At 33.5% G+C, this 21,657-nt stretch overlaps 1 protein-coding gene across 1 annotated transcript in view; it reads right to left on the bottom strand.

The window, feature by feature from the left end:
- The window catches only part of cntn4 (contactin 4), a 93,978-nt gene that overhangs the window by 31,374 nt on the left and 40,947 nt on the right, over positions 1 to 21,657 (bottom strand). Inside the window, exon 7 of the mRNA XM_073851636.1 lies at positions 12,907 to 13,034. Within this exon, the coding sequence (XP_073707737.1) occupies positions 12,907 to 13,034 (128 nt within the window). The remainder of the gene's footprint in view (positions 1 to 12,906; positions 13,035 to 21,657) is intronic.

The raw sequence follows: 21,657 nt of genomic DNA, 5'->3' as shown, positions 1-21,657 counted from the left end.
CCATCATCACTTGTGACAGATTGCATAGATAACCTCGTTTAAAAGACCCGACGCCCTCAAGCTCTCGTCGGCGTAATCTGAGTGATATCCATCTTGCATAATACCTTGTTACTGTTACTGTCTGTCATTACAGCTGTCGCCAGACGACGAGACCCTATACGTTAACAGAGCAACTTGTGGAAGCTTTCAGACCAATGCCACCACTTTTTTCTTGAAAAGAAGTGTTGCACTCAAGCGTGTTCACAAATTCGAATGAATGCAGCTTCATCTACATCACTGACATTGTGCTTCATATTACGGAAGGCCGTTTCCGCCACAGAATAAAAAAACTTCTTATCTTCTTATCTTACAATTATAACTTTTTGGCCTGATATAATTTGCGATCGCCGAGTCAGAAATGCTTGAAATAGCCTAACTTCACAATTGCAAGTTTTAAATTCAGAATTGCAAGATATAAACTCTTCCCTTTTTCTTTGTATCTCGCAATTCTGACATTTTTTCTCAGAATTGTGAGACATAAACTTGCAACTGTGAGTTATAAAGTCAGAAATGCGAGATATTAACTCACAATTCAGACTTTTTTCCATAATTGCGTGCTATAAACTTACAACTGCAAGTCAGAATTGTGACTTTATTATTTCACGCAAATTCAAGTTTGTATCTCGCATTCTGACTTTTTTATAACAATTGTGAGTTCACATTTGTACTGCAATTCTAAGAAATGAAGTACAAATTGTGAGACATAAACTTGCTATTCTGACTTTTTTTCAGAATTGCGTGATATAAATTCACAATTGTGAGAAATAAAGTCAGAATTGCGAGATATAAGCTCACAAATCAGACTTTTTTTCTAAGAATTGCGTGCTATTGACAGTTGTGAGAAATAAAGTCAGAATTCTGAGTTTTTTCTTGCAAATTTAATTTGTATCTCGCAAATCAGACTTTTTTTCTAAGAATTGCGTGCTACTGACACAATTGTGAGAAATAAAGTCAGAATTCTGAGTTTTTTCTTGCAAATTCAATTTGTATCTCGCAATTCTGACTTTTTTTCTTATGACTGCGAGTTTTAAAGTCCAAATTTGAGAGGGAAAAAAGTCTAATGGTCTCAGAATTACGAGCTTATATTTCACAATTCTGACTTAAGAACTCACAATTAAGAGTTTGTATCACGCAAATCTGAGAAAAAAAGTCAGAGTTGTGGGATAAAAAGTATTTTTATAAATAAAAAGTCCTTTATTTTTTAATTCAGTGGCAGAAATGTTTGAAAAGGAACGTCAATGACCTCAAAAGTGTGTTCACAGATTTGAATGAATGCAGCTTCAACTATATTACTGACGCTGTGCTTCCTAGTATGGAAGCCCATTTCCACCACAGAATAAAAATAAAAAAGGTTATTGCGACCTTTTGTCTCGCAATTCTGATATAACTGAGCATGATATAACTCGCAATTGCCCGGTTATAAAATTGTTTGATTTAGCCTAAACTCACAATTGCAATTGCAAAGCAATTCTGAGAAATGAAGTACGAATAGCGAGACAAACTCGCAATTCTGACTTTTTCTCAGAAATGCATGATATAACTCACGAAGTTATAAACTCACAATTCCGACTTTTTTCTCAGAATTACTTGCTACAAATTCACAACTGCGAAAAAATAAAGTCAGAGTTGCAACTCTTTTTGAGAGCCAATTTTGAGAGGGAATTTTGATACTCACAATTCTGACTTTTTTTTTTCCAGAATTGCTTAATATAAACTCACAATTCTGACTTTTTTCTCAAAATTGCTTGATATAAATTTACAATTCTGACTTTTTTCTCAAAATTGCTTAATATAAACTTTATGCCCTCATGAATTGTGTAAAATAAACTCACAATTCTAAGAAATAAAGTCAGAATTTTGACTTTTTCTTGCAAATGTGAGTTTGTATTTTGCAATTCTGACTATTTTTCTCGCAAATGCGAGTTTTTATCTTGCAATACAATACAATCTTTCTTCACAATAGCAAGTTAGTCCAATTTTGAGAGGGAAAAAAGACTGATTTGTTCTCAGAATTGCTACAATTCTGACTTAAGAACTCACAATTGCATTCTGATAAAAAAGTCACAATTTCAAGATTTAAGCTCACAATTCTGAGAAGAAAAAAAAGCCAGAATTGTGAGTTTATATCTTGCAGTTCTGACCTATACATTTTATAACTTGCATTTGGGAGTTTGTATCGTGCAATTCTGAGAAAAAAGTCAGAATGGTGAGATAAAAAGTCAAAGTCAATTACTTTTTTTTATTCAGCTGCAGAAACGGCCTTCATATCATAGTTATAGAAGGAAGGTGACAGAAACACAAAAACAGTACTACACAATGACCGATCACGGTTAAATGGTCTGTGGAAGTATCCTAGAGCTAGACTACACACTATTCATCTGTCTCTAATATTTCTACTTGAATATTGCAGTCTCATATGGGTCAAGTGTTCTGGGAGGCTCACAATGATCTGGCACAAAAGCAATTGAGCAAAGCTGATGCGCAGATCTGTGCGACAGGCCCCCGCTGAGGCTACAGTCAAGAAATCAAACTCAAACAAGGTCAGACTATTAGCAAAAAACACCTGTGACCTTGTCATTGATTTTAATATGCTATACTTATTATATAAGGAATGCTTACAAGAAACTGTACAAATTAATAACACACTATATTACATAAAACATTAATAAAAAAAACCTATAGATTTATCTGCAATAAAATGAAGCAAGCTAAAAACTTTCCCTCTGAGACAACACTGTCATGCAGCACTGATGTTGAGTAAAACTAGACAAAACAACTAAAAGTGTGTGTTTTATGAAAAACTATAACCTGCCATCAAAACATTGTGTTTCATAGGAGGAATAATAAAACTTAAAAGACACAAAATATGACAAAACCCAAAACTACATCACTTTGTGTTTTAACAGTAAAATATAGATTATTTTTAGAAAAGGAGGGAACAGGATCAGGAAATGTAATACTTGACATGAGTCTTGACCGAAAAATAAAATCTATATCGTACTAAAATCTGTTATATATCTGTCCCCATTCTCCATGTGTTTTTTCTCCCTTCATGCACACTCCAAAGGCAGTTAAGAAATGACCAGGGCTCCTTATCTCCAGTCCAATACCTCTGCAGAATCGCACCAAAAGAAAGCTGACAAAAGACCTGACCACTGCAACCTCTTCCAATTGAGTTTCCACCCTCCGCGATAACCTTGCGGATCTTGCAATCCCCCTTTTTTGAAGCTCGTACTCAGACAACACGGGTCAAAAACATCACAAAGTAATAATTGAAATAGAGCCGCTTGGATATGTGCGCAATCGGAGAAAGATTTAGTCCTTTTTCAAAAGAGCCTTGGGTGAAAATCCATCAAATCACAATTATAAAAGCCTTTAATGAAAATGACTTCAGTCAAAATGAACATTTACTTGTCAAATGTGCAATAACACAGCAACAGTACTAGCTGACAATGAAACCACAGAACACCAAGTATAAGAAATATACAAATTATAATTACAATATAATCTAATATAATAATATATGATAATTATAAAAGCATTTACTGAAAATTATTTTAGTCAAAATGACTTTAATTATCAAATATGTAACACTATATCAAAAAAATGTAATTATTCATTACTACTTTATAATATATAACATAATAATATGACAATTATAAAAGTCTTTACTGAAAATTATTTCAGTCAAAATCATTATCGAGTATGTATCAATACAGCAAAAACTGTATTGAAATCTGAAAATGTATTTATTTAATTTCAAATATAATATATGACAATTATAAAAGCCTTTACTATAAATTATTTCAGTCAAAATAATGATCAAATATGTAACATTACAGTGGCGGAAACTGAAAAAAAAATCTTAATAATATAATATAACAATATAATATTTAACAATTATAAAAGCCTTAGTTATTAGTCAAAAATAAGTAAGTAAAATAAGCATTAAAAAAATGTATGATTTAGTTTTAATAAATAATAATATAATATAATAAATATGATAATTATAAAAGCCTTTACTAAAATTTATTTCAGTCTAAATTAATTCTAAATAAATTAATTCATTATTTCTTAAAAATATAACAATATAATGTATAACAACTATAAAAGCCTTTACTAAAAATTATTAGTTAAAATGAATTTAATTGTTAAATATGTTATGATACAGCGAAAATATAAGCAAAAATAAATATAAATATAATAATTTTAAAATGCAATGAATTATTTATTTAAAATATCATATCATATCATATATGACAATTATAAAAGCCTTTATTGAACATTATTTCAATATTAATTTAATTATCAAATATGTAGCAATATAGAAAAAACTATTATATAAATTATATAAATATTATATCATAATAAAATATATAAAACATATTTCCTATGTTATGTTGTTATATAAACAATTATATTGACAATGCATCATTATTGTTATTTAATATATATGCTATAGTTTTTTTATTAATGTTTTATGTAATATAGTGTAATTAATTTATAAATATAGTTATTAATTTACATTTATATTATATATATTTAAAATAACTATATATATAACAATTATAAAAGCCTTTAGTGAAAATGATTAGTCAAAATGAATTTATGGTCAAATATGTAATGATACAGATACAAATACAATACATGATACGAAAACTGAAATTGATCATTATTATTATTTTTTAATGTAATATAAAATAATATAATATAATATTACTTTAATTGTCAAATATGTAATGATACGACAAAAACTAAGTAAAAAATGCTTAATTAATTATTAATTACTTTTTTAATAATGTAACATAATATGTGACCCTGGACCACAAAACCAGTCTTAAGTCGCTGGGGTATATTTGTAGCAATAGCCAAAAATACATTGTATGGGTCAAAATTATTGATTTTTCTTTTATGTCAAAAATCATTAGGAAATTAAGTAAAGATCATGTTCCATGAAGATTTTTTGGACAATTTGGACAACTTTAAAGGTGATTTTCTCAGTATTTTGATTTTTTTGCACCCTTTATATTTTATACATTTATATATTGTTTTCTGCATTTTGGAAAGACAAAATGAGATACCCAAAATTCCCTTTATAAAAACATTTGACTTTAATATGTCAAAAAAATGTGAATTTTGAAACTGACTTCATCCAGTGTAGATGTACTAGAAACATATGCAAATTAGTGTATGTTATATTAAATAGGGCTCATTTGCATATTAAAACCATTTTAGAAAACTTGGAAAACAAAAAAATGTTCGCAGTTATCAATGTAATCAACCAACTGAGTAAGTAGAGTGATAACTATTAGTTCATTTTTTACCCTATTCACCTGCAGTGTCTCAGTGTCTGCAAATGTACTCGCTTACTTTTCTTATTTATTTTTTTGCTTATGTTTCAATGTCTGCAAAAAGAGACGAGGTGTCAGTGGCATAATTGTGAACGTCTAATGCAACAGCGAGGGAGCTCATTACGCGAATGATCTCTCCCCAGCTCTGATATCATTGTCCAACATCCAAACACATGATTTGATCCTCAGTTAATCTCTGTCCAGCAAAACCAATTTCTAATTAAGACTAATTAATCTGGGTAATATCCTCTCAGCGTTCTGATGATTGGGACATCACCAGGGCTGACACAATGCTCGCTGTTTGCTGGGAGGGTTTACGCACGGCTTACCCAGTGGGAATCTAACGTGACAGGTATTTTTCAGCCCTCATATCACCGCAGTCAATTTAAATAAACCACTGTCATCTCCCATAAGGGCTACGGCAGACGCTGATGTACACGGGCAAACCAGGTTTCCACTCCTAAATGAAATTGCAGATGTAAATGTCCCTGTCTTAGTCTCCGAGCCTTATTGATAGTGACAGTTAGGTGCTAGATCATACAGGCCGAACATTCGTACGTCAGCAAGGATGCGGCGAGTAAACGCTCAGGGTGGGTGTCAAATAGACGCCGGTGACGCTCGCTCTCTTAAATATAAATCTGAAGATAATCGTGCTATTCATCCAGATTGAAAAAAGATGCATCTTGCTCCACAGGCTGATTGATAACCAATTTAATGGGCCGCTCCCCGTCCTCAGACACATTACAAAGTGTCTGGATAAATGTCATCAATAATGACAGAGCGGACATGTTTGAGGACTGCGTTAATGAAGAGAAATAATGGAATAAAAGGTGCGAGATGACGCACCCAACAAACAACGTGCACAGGGCAGACGGCGATTTGAAGTAATGAGGCGGGCTCAGAGCCAATCGCCGTCCTGTTAGGCTCTTTTTTTGACTTGAAAGAGCGGTTATTACTTGAGTGTGAAATCCAAGTCCTGCAAATGAGAAATAAAGCATCCTTTCAGGAGATAATTCTGTTTTTAGAGAGGGATAATAATAATTATGAGCCAGCTTTTCAACCTTTGCGATGTGAAATGATCTGTGGAGTTTCATTCTTAAATTAAATATCTGCAGATTAAAGAATTTCACTCTTGATTAATTAAATATGTCAGTGAAAAAACGCGTGACTGTACAACACTCGCGCTTGTGGGGAAAAAAGAGAGGGCCTTTCTATGAAAGACTCAACATAAAAGACTTATAAGATACTCATCCATCTCTCTCTCTCTGTCTGAGCTACTCGGACCGCATACGTATGTCATCCATAATGCAAGTAATACATTTTTAAATTATTTAGCAGTCGATGGGAACACAGGCGAATTAAGATTTTACAAGTAACTGGCAGAGAAAACAAACCATTTGTCTGCATTAACAAATGTCTGATTTATGATAGACAAAATAGGCATTTTGGAAGCAGGGAGTGTTATACTACCATCAGTTTATCTAATTAAAAATGAGCCACAGGGGTGAAATGACTATTATACATATCCTCCACCCTCCTGAGGTGACCTCCGTGTGAAAATGTAAAGGATTTATAACACAAAAACTATTTTGAGCTAAGTATATTTGGATTTGTGATCATGTTAATGGATTTCATATACTGCATAATATGCAAGCTTTTCATTTACATACAAAAACTGTATAAATATCATGTCCAGAAATTGTTAGTATTTTTTTTCTCTATTCCTTTAAAATTTCTACATTTTTCAACATTCCAAAAAATGACTAAAATATATTTTAAATCATTAAAAACTTAAAACCAAAGTTGTATAAATGGCTATTGTAAAAAATGAAAATTATGTTTATAAGTATAGATAGATAAATGATAAATGCAAACGATAAAACCATTCTTTTAAAATATACTATTATTTTACATTTTAAAATAATATTATTTTAAGATATAATAATGTATAATAATCAATAATAAATTGTAATTATATATCATAAATGACATCAATTTAGGGGGTAAAGTAGCAGATTTTTACAGTAATTATATATATTTATAAGGATATAAATTATATATTAATAATTATATTGTACATATAATTATGTATATAATAACAGCACACATGGTAAATATATACTATTATTTAAAAAAATATTTAAACATTTTAAATAATATTATTTCAAAATATAATAATATATAAAATTATAAAATATAATAATTTATAATAATCAATACTAAATTGTAATTATATATAGTGGGTAAATGTTTATAAAAGTATACAGTAGTCAACATTCGAAGTGGATCAAAACCTTTCATCAAATTTGTCCTAAAACCAAAAAGAATACCCGTTCTTATCTTAGGACAAATTTTGATTAACTTTTTTGATCCACTTCGAATGTTGACTACTGTATACCATTATATACTACTATTACCCTTATATAAAAAGCAATTATATATTGTTTAATTATAATTATTAAAATATTATAAATTTATAGTAATCAATCATAAATTGTATAAAAACTCACCAATTTAGGGGGTAAATAGGGGGTAATTTTTATATATATATATATAAGTATATACAATTCTATACTATTATTTTAAAATATAATATTATTTAAAATATAATAATTTGTAATAATGATAAATTGTAATTATTTTATAATAATAATAATTATGCAATTTAGGGGGAAAATAGCAGATTTTTAGGCAACTGTATTACAGTAATTATATATATATATATTTATAATTAAATAATTATATAAATTATATATATATAATAAAATATAATAATTTATAATAATCAATAACAAATTGTAATTATACATCGAAAATGACAGATTTAGGGGGTAAAATAGCACATTTTTAAACAAATTTATTACAGTAATTATATATATTTATAATGATATAAATTAGTAACAGCACAAGTGGTAATTATATGCTATTATTTTAAAATATAATATTGTTTACAATTTTAAAATAATATTATTTTAAAATAAAATAATTTAAAATAATCAATAATAAACTTTATTTAAGAGGTTTTAAACCAATTTAAGAGGTAAATAGGGGGTAAAATGTTTATAAGTGTACACCAATGTATTCTATTTTAAAATAATTAAAAATATAATATTGTTTTACATTTTTAAATATTATTTTAACAATATATTTTATTTTAAATATATCTTAATATAATAATTGAACACCATAAGTGGTAATTGTAAAAAGTAAAAAACAATACAAACTACAAAATTATAAAGTGTAAAAAATGTGTACTGCAAATGATATACCATTTTTTTTTTAAATATAACAATAAGCAATATATGATTACACTATTATTACATTATACATTTTAATTATACAGCATAAATATTTAAATGAGCAGACTTTTTAACAAATTCATTACATCAGGGACTATATTATAAAAAATAAATAAATAAAAAATATGGAGACACAGATGTTGTGTTCACTGTTTTCCCCTATGGAAAACATTTACACCAGGCAGCCTTATGGATCATCTCTAAATATAGAGGAATCCGCAGCGTTAAAGAATTATGAATTATGACATGACTCATGCAAAAGTCATTTGCATTTGCATCTTAAAAAAGGGCAAATGAAACAATCAAAGCGGTCACTATAGCAACCACTAAAAGGAGAACTACCTCCAAGGTGCTTCATTAGAGAGCTGTTGAGCTGGTGTCTGAAGGCTTCAGAGATGACTAACATGTGCAGACGGAAACAAAAATGGATTGAACCTGTAAGTAAACATGACAGCACGCTCAGTCACAACAAATTTGTTTTTATGTCGGACTGGTTTTTGGGGTGAGAAAACTACATTAAACCAGAAAAAACAACTGGATTGTGGATGATGTGATCTCATTAGTATTCGCAGGTGTTCAAACATACACATGATTTTTGTTTGGCCACATACTGATTCTTGCATAGACTTATCCATGCCTCTAAAGTTGTCTACAGTAGTTTGGACTGTAAGGTATAATTATGGATTTTCTTTGCTGATGCAGCATGTGTTCGCCCATCTGACATACTAATGGAGATAAAATGTACGTTGACATATAGCTGCCAGTGGCGTATCACTTTGGTTGACATGTTTGGCAAGTGAAAAGCACTCGGCGTCATTGAATCTCTCTATCAATCGTGTTTAAGGTCCTCTGCCCCAGTCCATTCATCTATAAATGCCATTTACTCACACCACGTTGCCCTGCGTCATGTCAATATCTTGATAACATAATACATATGAATATAAAATAAAGGCGACTCAATGTTTATCGAGCTGTTGATGGATCTCCTTTTGACACGCAATGATTTAGGGTCTCAATGGTTGACAAAGGTTAATGAAGTAGACTAAAACGTCACACTTAAGGCACAAAAAACCCTGCGGTTTGAGAAATTATTCACTTTTAAAGAAACTTTATGTGAGTGAGGTGATAAATACGGAGGTTTTATAGACCTGTAACTTTGCTTTCAGCAGGATCAGATTAAAGTGAACCTCCTGAATGTTTGTTAAGGACATCTATTTAAAATGGTTGGAAACCACTTCTACAAAGTGCTTCTGATAGCTGTGCTGAAAAAAGCTGGTTGTATACCAGTAGTCGCCGAATCATTTTCGTGTATGATCTGCAAAGATCAAAAGTTTACATACACCTCGCAGAATCTGAAAAATGTTCATTATTTTACCAAAATAAGAGGGATCATACTAAATTAATAATAAATGTTGTTTTTTATTTAGTATTGAATAAGATATTTCACATAATACGTTTACACATAGTCCATAAGAGAAAATATTAGTTGAATTTTTCATTTTACTTGATTCTTAATACTGTGTTGTTACCTGAATGATCCACAGCTGTTTTTTTTTTTTTTATTTAGTTCATGAGCCCCTTGTTTGTTTTTTACCAGTTAAAAAACAAATTCTTTGTGTTTTCAGCATTTTTGTGTATTTAAGCCCTTTCCAGCAATGACTGTATGATTTTGAGATCCATTTTTTCACACTGAGGACAACTGAGGGACTCATATGCAACTATTACAGAAGGTTCAAACGCTCACTGATGCTCCAGAAGGAAAAAACATGCATTAAGAGCCGGGGAGGCAAAAACTTTTGAACAGAATGAAGATTTTTCTTATTTTGCCTAAATATCATATTTGTTCATATAGTACTGCCCTTCAGAAGCTACAGAAGATACTTACATGTTTCTCAGAAGACTAAATAAGTTAAATTTACCCTGATCTTCAAATTCAAAAAGTTTTCACCCCCAGCTCTTAATGCATTGTTTTCTTCTGAAGCATCAGTGAGTGTTTGAACCTTCTGTAATAGTTGCATATGAGTCCCTCAGTTGTCCTCAGTGTGAAAAGATGGATCTCAAAATCATACAGTCATTGCTGGAAAGGGCTCAAATACACAAAAATGCTGAAAACCCAAAGAATTTGTGGGATTTTTGCTGAAGAACAGCAGGCAGTTTAACTGTTCAGGACTCATGAACAACAACACAGTATTAAGAATCAAGTGTATGTAAACTTTTGAACGGGGTCATTTTTATAAATTCACCTATTATTTTTTTCTTGTGAACCATATGTATTATGTATTATTTTTAGGGATGCACCGATCCGTATCGGCCGATCACTTGTGCGTTTTGTCAGTAAAGCCGGTTTTGTAATCAGCGGTAAATGCCATCAAGTGCGTGATTTCACGTTGAGCCGTATATACTACACACAGCCGTTGTTCAATGACGAGCTGCGCACATTCACACTGATAATGAACATTGATTTGCGCAGCTCGTCTGTAAACAACGGCTGTGTGTAGTATATAGGGCTCAACGTGAAATCACGCACCTGATGGCATTTACCGCTGATTACAGAACCGGCTTTACTGACAAAACGCGCAAGCATTATCGGCCGATTCGTATCGGTGCATCCCTAATTATTTTAGTAGAATAATTAACATTTTGCAGATTCTGCAAGGTGTATGTAAACTTTTTGACCGCAACTGTAGGGTGGTGGCCAGAATTCGACATATCTTAAATAAATAAACTACAATATGAAGGAAAAGCACTATTAGGACAAAATTCATTTTGAGGTAGAAGTTGAGGTAAAATTTTGTTTCACAATTGCACTTTTGATTTTATCCCATTACAGAGCAAATTGGCCGCTGTTCTTGAGCCACCTTGGACGACCTCTGAAAAATCTAATCCTGACCACATATCTGTGATTTTGGAATATTTTTTTTTTTCACAGCCCTTCTCCTCATTTATTTTGACCTTCGCCAAGCGCTGTAACTAAAGCTAAATTTGTCGTCGTGCTGCCTGGTTCACCTTCATTATGAATTTTTGCCAACTTTCTGGGCAAATAACAGTTGGTGGTTCAAGTACTGCTGGCATCCCGTCCAATTTAAAAACAGAATTAAATCAAAAATGAGAGTCCGACTGCTCAAAACAGCCTTAATTAATTCTTTTCCTTAATGCATAATGTTACAATTAATCACATATGCGATTTATTTCAGTGGGTTTACAACCTTCTGTGAAACCCAGATCCAGATAACAGATACTCCCATCTTCAGGGTTGTGCAAAATTGAACTGAAGAACTTTGAAATTAATAAGTTAGAAAATAATTGGCAAAACATCTCAAAGTTGAATTTGAAATGCAACAGAAACTGAAGAATGTTTATGTTTAAAAATTTTAATTAATTCGAATTCTAACTATGCATCCTGTTTGACACCTACACTCCAATTCAAGCTGAAATTTAAATTTTGAATGCAATTCCAACCGAATCTCTACATGAAATCAGAGTCATCCTTATTAACTGTAACTCAAACGTTGTTTAGAAAACTAATCCGCCCAAATATTGCTCAAAGGAAAGAGGAAGAAAGAGAGCGATGTAGGAGGTAAAACACACACATTGCACAGGGTATGGAGACCTCCGCTGAATTGTGCTTACATCCTGAAAATCCCCCTATCCTCAGAACACTCCTAAGTGAACATGCTCAGCACCGCACACCCACCTCTCATTCATATTTAATACAGCATAATAACTCACTGCTCCAATGACTCAACACAAGTGTGATCTGGGTCCCTCTGGATTCCCCATGCTGGTGTTCTGACACTACACTCTTTCATCTCATTATAAAATAAAAGCATTCCACTTGGAAGATCAGATAGCTTTAAAAGGTATATGTACTACTTAGCCATAATACAGATGAGCATCCACTCTTAAAAATAAAGGTGCTTCAAATGGTTCTTCACAGTGATGCCATAGAAGAACCAATTTTGGTTCCACAAAGAACCATTTAGTCAAAGGTACTTTAAAGAACCATCTCTTTCTTACCTTTTTATGATCTGAAGAACCTTCTTTCGCCACAAAGAACCATTTGTGAAACAGAAAGGTTCTTCAGATGTTAAAGATTCTTTATGGAACCATTTAGACATAAACGGTTCTTCTATGGCATCATGAAGCACCTATATTTTTAAGAGTGTATGGAAAAAAGGTGGATTTATAAGATGCTATATTATTCTCAAAGCAAATACCTTTAACAACCAGGTTCCCCGAGCTGCTGGCTTCGCCAAACTGGTTACGGGCAACACACGTGTACGTGCCAGCATCCGTTTTGGTGGCGTTGGAAATCCGAAGGCTTCCACTGTCCAATACAGCAATTCTGCAATGCAAACATACAAACACATGATAATTTTACTTCAGAGTGCTTCTATGGCTTTATGCCACCAATCAGCAAAAGCAATTTACTTTTTGACAGGATAAAAGTACGACGACAGGTTTTGCAGCTATTTAAGACTTGAAACTTCTGAAAAGATTTTAAGTGTGTGATGCAAGATGATCTAGACGTTCTCACAGAAAACGTTTTGGGGGAAAAGAGTGCAATTTCGGGACAGTTTGAAGGTTTTTCAGCTTTTGCACATCGCTGTGAATCTTTTGTCTTGTCAGATCTCAAATCCCACCTTCAACAAACTGCTGTCAGCATGTTTTTAAACGGAAAAGAGTGGTGTTGAAATGCTTTACAAAAAGAAAGAAAACTGTTGGAAGAAGTATTTGGAGAAGTCTTTATGCTGCTGGGATATTTTTCAAAATGATATATTCAAATATTGAGCCTTGAACCAGACAGTGTTGTTTTTGACAACCATCTTAGATTTAGTCTTAGTCTTAGTCTTTTGGACTAAAATGGTTATTAGTTTTAGTCAAATTTTAGTCACTTCTATATGTGATAGTTTTAGTCCAATTTTAGTCGACGAAAAGTCAAAAAGGTTTTAGTCTAGTTTTAGTCGAGGAAAAGTCAAAAAGGTTTTAGTCTAGTTTTAGTCAAAAGGGGAAAAAGTAGTCTTTTAACAAATTAATGTAGGTCAGTAAGTATTTTGCTGTTGGGTAGTGTCACTTATAAGTTCTGAAAATAGCAGATCTATAGTTCAACACAGTGTGAGCTTCCGGATCGATTATTTTCACCAATAATTACAATAATGAAGGAATGTTTTAAAACATAAAATACAAACAAGGATGGAATGCTAAAGCGGCTTGCCATACTAGTATGGCAAGGAGTTTTTAATGCTAAAACGGCTTGCCATAGCGGCAGATATTTTCCGGTTTTAATTGGCATGCACAATAAGCAGAAATGTCATGCATTTTAAACGTCTGACGGACCACCCACTAACATTTTCGTCTATTTTCGTCTCGTCAACGAAAACTCACACACGTCTCGTCATGTTTTAGTCATCAACGAGCCATTTTTATCTCGTCAACGTCTCGTTATCGTCATGAAAAAAAGTGGCGTCAACGAAATGATTTCGTCATCGTCATCGTTGACGAAAACAACACTGGAACCAGAATCAAACCAATGTACAATTTAACACTTGTAGGCTAATTGAAACATAAGTTCAAAAATTAAAATACGAAATGATCTTTGGACAATAACAGTCTTAAAACAGTGTAGTGCATACACACGTAAAAGGGTCTTAAAACACATCGTCAAAGATAAAACGCATGATGTGGAGACCTTGAGGATGAAGGAGAAAAACAAGGAGGGCTTCATTAATTCATGATGGCATTCTAATTATTCTAGCCACGATACTCAAGGAGGAGCGAGCCATAAGCAAGTTATACATGATAATGTTATGAGTGTGTGTAAAAAGAAAAAAAATGAGGAAGGAAAAAAGCAAAAGAACACAATATGGTGCCATATTATAGATGGTGCTATTTTGAAAAGCTGTGATGGCTTGGGGGAAGAGATGTTTAATTGGTGTGGACAAAACATTGAATATAAATAATCCGTTTCCACGAACTGTGGATTTCATTAATGACTCTGGGGAGACCCCAATAAATAATATATTTCTAATTAACATTGTTGAAGTGTGGAAAATGTAATGCAAATTTGGTAAACACATAAAAGAGAGAAAGGAAAAATGGCTAAAATGGTCAAAATGGACATGCACATGAAATCAAATATCACCCATGCAATCTCCCTAGACAAACATTTTCAGTGGAACAGGGTGTACTGAAGAGCTCAGTGATTTCGCACATGGCAGTGTCATAGGATGGCACGAGTAAAATGTGTTTACCGAGTGTGAAGAACTTGACTAGCCTGCACAAAGCCCAGACATGAACCCCACTGAACACCTTTGGGATGAATTGGAACATCAGTTTCTGACCTCAGAGCCGAGAAAATCCCTGCAGCCATGTTCCAACAACTAGTGGAAAGCCTTCAGCTTCTGTCTCACATCTTTTATCTTGGTGGAAAAGTTCAGTTTAAAAGTTTGGTTGGTAAGAATTTTGTAATGATACTAAATACAGTTTCTTAGGCTCACCATTGCATTTATTTTTTTGCTTAAAAAAATACAATAAAAACAAATTAAACAAATAATTGACAAATTAAAACAACTGTTTTATATTTTGGTATAGTTAAAAAAAAATCTTATTTAATTCTGCAATGGCAAAGCTGAATTTTCAGCATCATTACTCCAGTTTTCAGTGTCACACGATCCTTCAGAAATCATTTTAATATGCTGATTTGCTACTTAAGAAACATTTTTCATCAGCGTGGAAAAGAAATTGTGCTCCTTAATATTTTTGTGGAAACCATGATACATTTTTTCAGGCGCTAAATATAAAATTCAGAATAACTGCATTTATTTAAAACTGTGGAAGCCCGTTTCCGCCACTGAATTAAAAAAAAAAAAAAGCAATTGTGACTTTTTAACTCAAAACTCAACCTTTTTTGCACAATTAGAAGTTTATGTCTTGCAATACTGACTTTTTTCTTAGAATTGCGTGAAACAAACTCTTTTGTCTCAGAAACACATTTGTTTTAGAATTGTGAGATATATACTCACAATTGTGAGTTATAGTCAGAATTGCCTGATTTAAACTCGCAATTGCAAGTTATAAAGTCAGAATTGTGAGCCATAAATGCAAAACTTTAAGAAATAAAGTTGCAATTCTGAGAAATAAAGTCAGAACTCAGAAATAAAGTCAGAACTGTAAGATATAAACTCACAATTCTGACAATTCTCAGAGTTGCGAGTTTATATCTCACAATTCTGAGAAAAATGTGAGAATTGCGAGAAAAAAGTCAGAATTGTGTGATATAAACTCGCAATTCAGAGAAAAAAATGTCAGAATTGTTTTTTTTTTTGTTTTAAAATGTGCTTCATATTTTTGTGGAAACTATTTTACCATTTTTTCAGGCATCCTTGATGAATATAAAGTAACTATGGAAGCCTGTTTGCGCCACTGAATAAAAAATAAAATAAGGCAATTGTGACTTTTTTCAACTCACAATTCTGACATTTGTTCTTGCAATTGTGAGTTTACATCTTGCAATTCTGACTTTTTTTCTCTCAGAATTGCATGAAGCGATCTCGCAATTTTGACTTTTGTCTCAAAATTGCAAGATATAAACATGCAATTGCGAGTTATAGTCAAAATTGCATGATTTAATCTCGCAATTCCAAGTTATAAAGAGAAATATATTCGCAATTGTAAGATACAAACTTTTTTCTTAGAATTCTAATTTTATATCTCGCAGTTGTAACATTTTTTCTCAGAATTGCGAAATTATATCTGTATATATATATATCGTTATATCTTTTATAACATACAATTGCAGGTTATTAAGTCATAATTTTGAGATATAAACTTGGAACTCTGAGAACATTGTTTTTCCCCTCAAAATTGGACTTTTTGCAATTGTGAGTTTGTATCTTAATTCTGAGATGAACATCAGAATTGCAAGAGAATAAGTCAGAATTGTGTGACTTAAACTCACATTTGCGAAGTCTGAATTCTTTTTATCTTGCAATTCTGACTTTATAACTCACAATTGTGAGTTTATATTACTCAATTCTGTGAAAAAAAGTCAGAACTGCAAGTTCAGAATAAGAATTGTGAGATAAAAAGTCGCAAATACATTTTTTAAATGAAATGGGTTTCCGTATAAAACAAGCCATCATCGATGTCTTTACTGTTCCTTTTGATGAAGGCACACTTACTGAACAGAGTATCAATTTATTACTGACCCTAAACTTTTAAATGCTAGCGCATATATAATCACAGACAAAAAGTAAACCAGAACATCAAGACACTGATATGCATAATTGCAGGTCACAACAAAGCAGGTTAAATACAGTTTATCAATGATAGTGGTGAAGTTTTTTCCCGTCTTTCCTTTTCTCCTCCGTTATGCACCCTACCTCCAGAGACTACCAACAAATAGGCCAGCACATTGTCTTATCTAGATCAAGGAATGACCTGCTTTTGTGCAGCTCTCCTGCGTTTGCAGCTGTTGGTGATGTTTTATGAATTATGAGATACATTTGTTTGGCCATCTCTTTATAACGCTACTCTACCTGTCTATTTGCACCTTTAGACAATTCTTACATGGAAAAGTACTTGAGCGTGGATTTCAGGATATTGGTGTGGTCACCAGCAATGAAAAAACACAATATCTCAATTGCTCCTAGACGGCAAAGCAAAATCTGAGCAATAAAGATGCAATCTTTCCATCATCATGGGATCCTGGTGTCTCCAGCAGGCATTTAGCTAATTCGTTTTCAACTACTTTAATAAATTTTGGCTATGCTGGTCCACCATAAAAGCAACCAGTATAAGCCAGGATGAAAATTCCTAAGCTAATATTTTCACCGGAGTAGGTGAACCTGACAGATTCATTCTGACATTGATGGGTTCAAACAGAGGAGACATCTAAGGTTGGTGGTGCGGTCTGTGGTCTTCAACATACTCAGAAAGCATCTATTCTTGGACAAGCACACCAGTCCCTCCATCCAGTCTGAGTGAACGAAGACCTATCAATAATTCACCAGCGAGATGAACCTGAGTGCTGGTCTCCTCATCTCCTGTTCGTAACAGCTAATAAGGACAGCTGTAAAATCTCCTACCAGGATACGAGCCTGTATGACACAGCTCTGGTGAGCAGTTTAAAGAGAGGCACTATGTCGCAGAGAATTCTCAACTCTCCCCAGAAGTGTACTCTGAGTTGGTACAAAGACAACTATGCCACTGAGGCAAAAGCGAGCTATTATGTCCTTTTATGTTTTGCTGGGGAAGACAGATAGAGGAGGTATTATTTAGAGACATCCTGTAGGAGCTTTCCTCTGGAAATCATAAACTGGACAATGCGGGCTAAATACTTGTCTCTTCTGGCTGGGAGGCCAAAAGTCTATCCCTCTGTCTTATTTTCATTTTTCCCCTTTTTTTGCAAGAATGATACAAAAAGGCATATTTCTGAAAATCTTGTAATGCACGAAGGAACATGACCTTAATATTTGTTGGTATATTCTTTTTCTTTTCAAAACATTTGCTTCTGAAATGGAAGCATGAGTGGAATAATAAAAATTCTGTTGACTTTGTCGAGGCATTTGCAGTCTGAGCGCATCACTTAATGAACTTCAACAAGCTCTTTAACACGCTCTTCAGAATTTCTTCCACTTAACGCTAGGTCAAATTGAACAGTCTTAAACAAGGTGAAAGAGAAAAATCCTGTTACACTAAATATTTCATTTACTACAAACGAGGAAATCGTAATTATGATTCCATCATTAATCACTCAAATATTCTAAGTAACATGAACTGCATTTCTCTGCTTTTGCAAACAAAACAATTAACCATTTTGTTTTTGATCTGATGACCATTTGAGTCTAAATATAAATGAGCAATGTGATATTGCATTTATACAACAGTTCGACAGCACAAATGTGTGAATACATAAGAAACAACAACAGAGTGTCTTTAAAAACCCTCTTTTGCGCAAACTACTTCCTTCCGCCACGGATTCAAAACTCAAGTTGACAGTTTAACAGCTGAGCCCAAGCCTCTGTTACTAATTTGAAATCGTCCCTTTAGAACTAGTAATGAAGGAACATTAAGTTGCTTAATTGAAAGCTTATTGTATTACTCTATTAAAAGCTCACTGTATTATGTGGAGTATTATGAGAGCGAGATTGACTGAACAAGTGTGATTACCTGCATCTGATTCAGATTCATTCTTCAGCTCAATCTTATATTCATACACTGCCCACCAAAAGTTTGAAAACACAGCTGGCAAAGTGTGATTTTGGACTATATCAGCATAGTGTGAATCATCTTTGGGCAATCCTTCAGGAGGCTTGGAGTAATATATCAAGTCAATGTTTGAATAAACTGACAGCTCAGATGCCCAGATTATGCAGAGCTGTAATAGCTGCTAATGGTGTACATATACATATATACATATTCTATGTATAAACTGTTTATGTAATAAAATACATTTTCGTAGTTTGTGTTGTCCCTTATCAGTGAAAATTATCACAAATTAAAAAGGATTCATGCCAATATTGTCCAAAACCCCACTTTTCTAGGGCGTTTCCAGTGTAATAAAACATTAATTTGAATGTCCGATGAGGAAAGTAATATCTTTGTCGTACCATTCTTCAATCTGCTCAGTGCATTCGATGGCTGCGTCTTACAAGGTGTTGTTGAAAGTAAAAAATAACTTCCTTGTTTATAACCCTGTTTCAGTCTCTTTCAATATAAAAGTATTTAATGCTGACATAAAAACAGTCTCTTGTCACCATCAAAAAAGTTGCTAGGCAAACGACTCAGTCAAAAGGACAAAGGCAGCGCTCTGATATACAGCATTGAATTTACAATAAATATAATGCAATGAGATTTTGTCCTCAGCCAAAACTCGGTCCGGAACAAATAATAGATTAATGAGACCAAAGACTGCCTGATAGATTTACCTAAAACTCATTATATCTCAGGTTTAACCACTAGAGACATCAGAGCCAGCTGCAAATTCCAGAAGATCTGGCTGAGGTAAGGCTGCCCTCGGTGGGTTCATTAGCGCTGAATGGCTGCTGACGTCCTGGAGCTCACATCTCCAAAAATGTCAAATCAAATTTTCAAACAGACGTTTTCTTTATTAACAAACCACATATCTGATGTTTAAACAAGGATATTCTTGCATAAAAAAACTCCATTCCATGACTCAAAAGCTATTATTGACTCGATTATTCACCTGTTACCACCTACTGGTGTGCTGACATATGTGACCCTGGACCACAAAACCAGTCATAAGGTTAAATTTTACAAAACTGAGATATATACATCATATGAAAGCTCAATAAATAAGCTTTCTATTGATGTATGGTTTGTTAGGATAGGACGATATTTGGTCGAGATACATCTATTTGAAAATCTGGAATCTGAGGGTGCAAAAAAATGGAAATACTGAGAAAATCACCTTTAAAGTTGTCCAAATTAAATTCTTAACAATGCATATTACTAATCAAATATTACATTTTGATATATTTATAGTAGGAATTTTACAAAAAATCTTCATGGAACATGATCTTTACTTAATTTCCTAATGATTTTTGGCATAAAAGAAAAATCAATAATTTTGACCCATACAATGTATTTTTGGCTATTGCTACAAATATACCCCAGCGACTTAAGACTGGTTTTGTGGTCCAGGGTCACATATTATATAAAGCAAAAACAAAATGCTGTTAATAATATTTTCAGGAAGTGCATATTCTGACAGGTTAAAATCTGACTTGTTTTAGCTCTTGATCCATTCCCTCCCTCTCCCACTCATTGCTTCGTCATCTCTCTGGAGTTTCCTGCAAAGGAGCTTTCATCCTGACAGCGATTTGCAGACAAAGTGACCTAAGTCATTAATTTTTCAATTGGCAGCAACGTGAGTGACAGTGACCACTGGCGTTCCAAGTTCAGAAGAGGTAAACTCTTGCAAACAGGCTGCGGTGTAATGTGCCGACTATCAACGGGAGCGCAGATGAATCTGCCAACCAGTGACCAAAAGTAGAGACTCTACAACCGGCAGCAGTGCGAATGGAGCTCGAGTGCAAAGACAAAGGCTCATAAATAATGTTGCATATATGTACAAGCTCCCAGATGACCCAGGACAGTGCATTTAAGCGGGTTGCAACTCCCTTGCACTAACTGGCCTTCTCTAACCTACCTGGAGGTTGTGTTCCATCAGTGATGTTTTTTTAAAAACATTTACCGAGGACCCAGAGGGCGGGTTATGTAGCAGGGCAAAGCAGCGTCTACAGAAGGACCAGATAGGTCGTTTTATCCTCCAAATGGGGCGCGAGGGTTGACCCACACGTGAAAGGCTGATCTATGTTGAGGGCTAATACCCTAAAGAGGGGTGTGAGAGAGCTCCTGGCGTTACTTAGATGGATCATGTGTCCATATCTCAGTAGGCCTTCTGCTGGGAAACGCGTTTGATAAACTGACGACCTTGTCAGTTGGATAAATAAACCGGGGGAGGCAGAAACAGGTCATTTCGGATCACGCTCTGTCAAGAGATCTGTTTACGGGAAGCCACCTTGATGAGCGTACCTTTACTTTACACTCCTCAACCTCAAGGTTAGACGGCAATTACTGCCACAAGAAAAAAAAGAGCCTTCCGATGAGTTTCGCCCGTTATCACTAGAACAACAGAGCAATCACTTGTTGGTCAAGGGAAAAAGAGGAGAGGGGAAAAATGGGACATGGAAAGGTTGTCTTCTGACACTTTTCCAATAGCCAGGTAATTGATATTGATTTTTTTTAGTGTATACGAGTCAATGGTTCTTAAGACATAACATTCATTATCCCCGCATCTGACACTCACATAACCGTGTCAAACTTACGAATTACAGCATCTATCTGGTCTGACTTACTGTTAGTGTGGTATGGTTGCATTTATAATGCAGGCCATATTGATAAAATTCTGTATAAATCAGAAATACTGGAAAAGGCATTGATTT

This window comes from Garra rufa, chromosome 12 (assembly GCF_049309525.1).
Source record: "Garra rufa chromosome 12, GarRuf1.0, whole genome shotgun sequence".
Lineage (NCBI taxonomy): Eukaryota > Metazoa > Chordata > Actinopteri > Cypriniformes > Cyprinidae > Garra > Garra rufa.
Note: the sequence above shows the minus strand (reverse complement) of the source record. Positions and strands in the feature narration are given on the sequence as shown.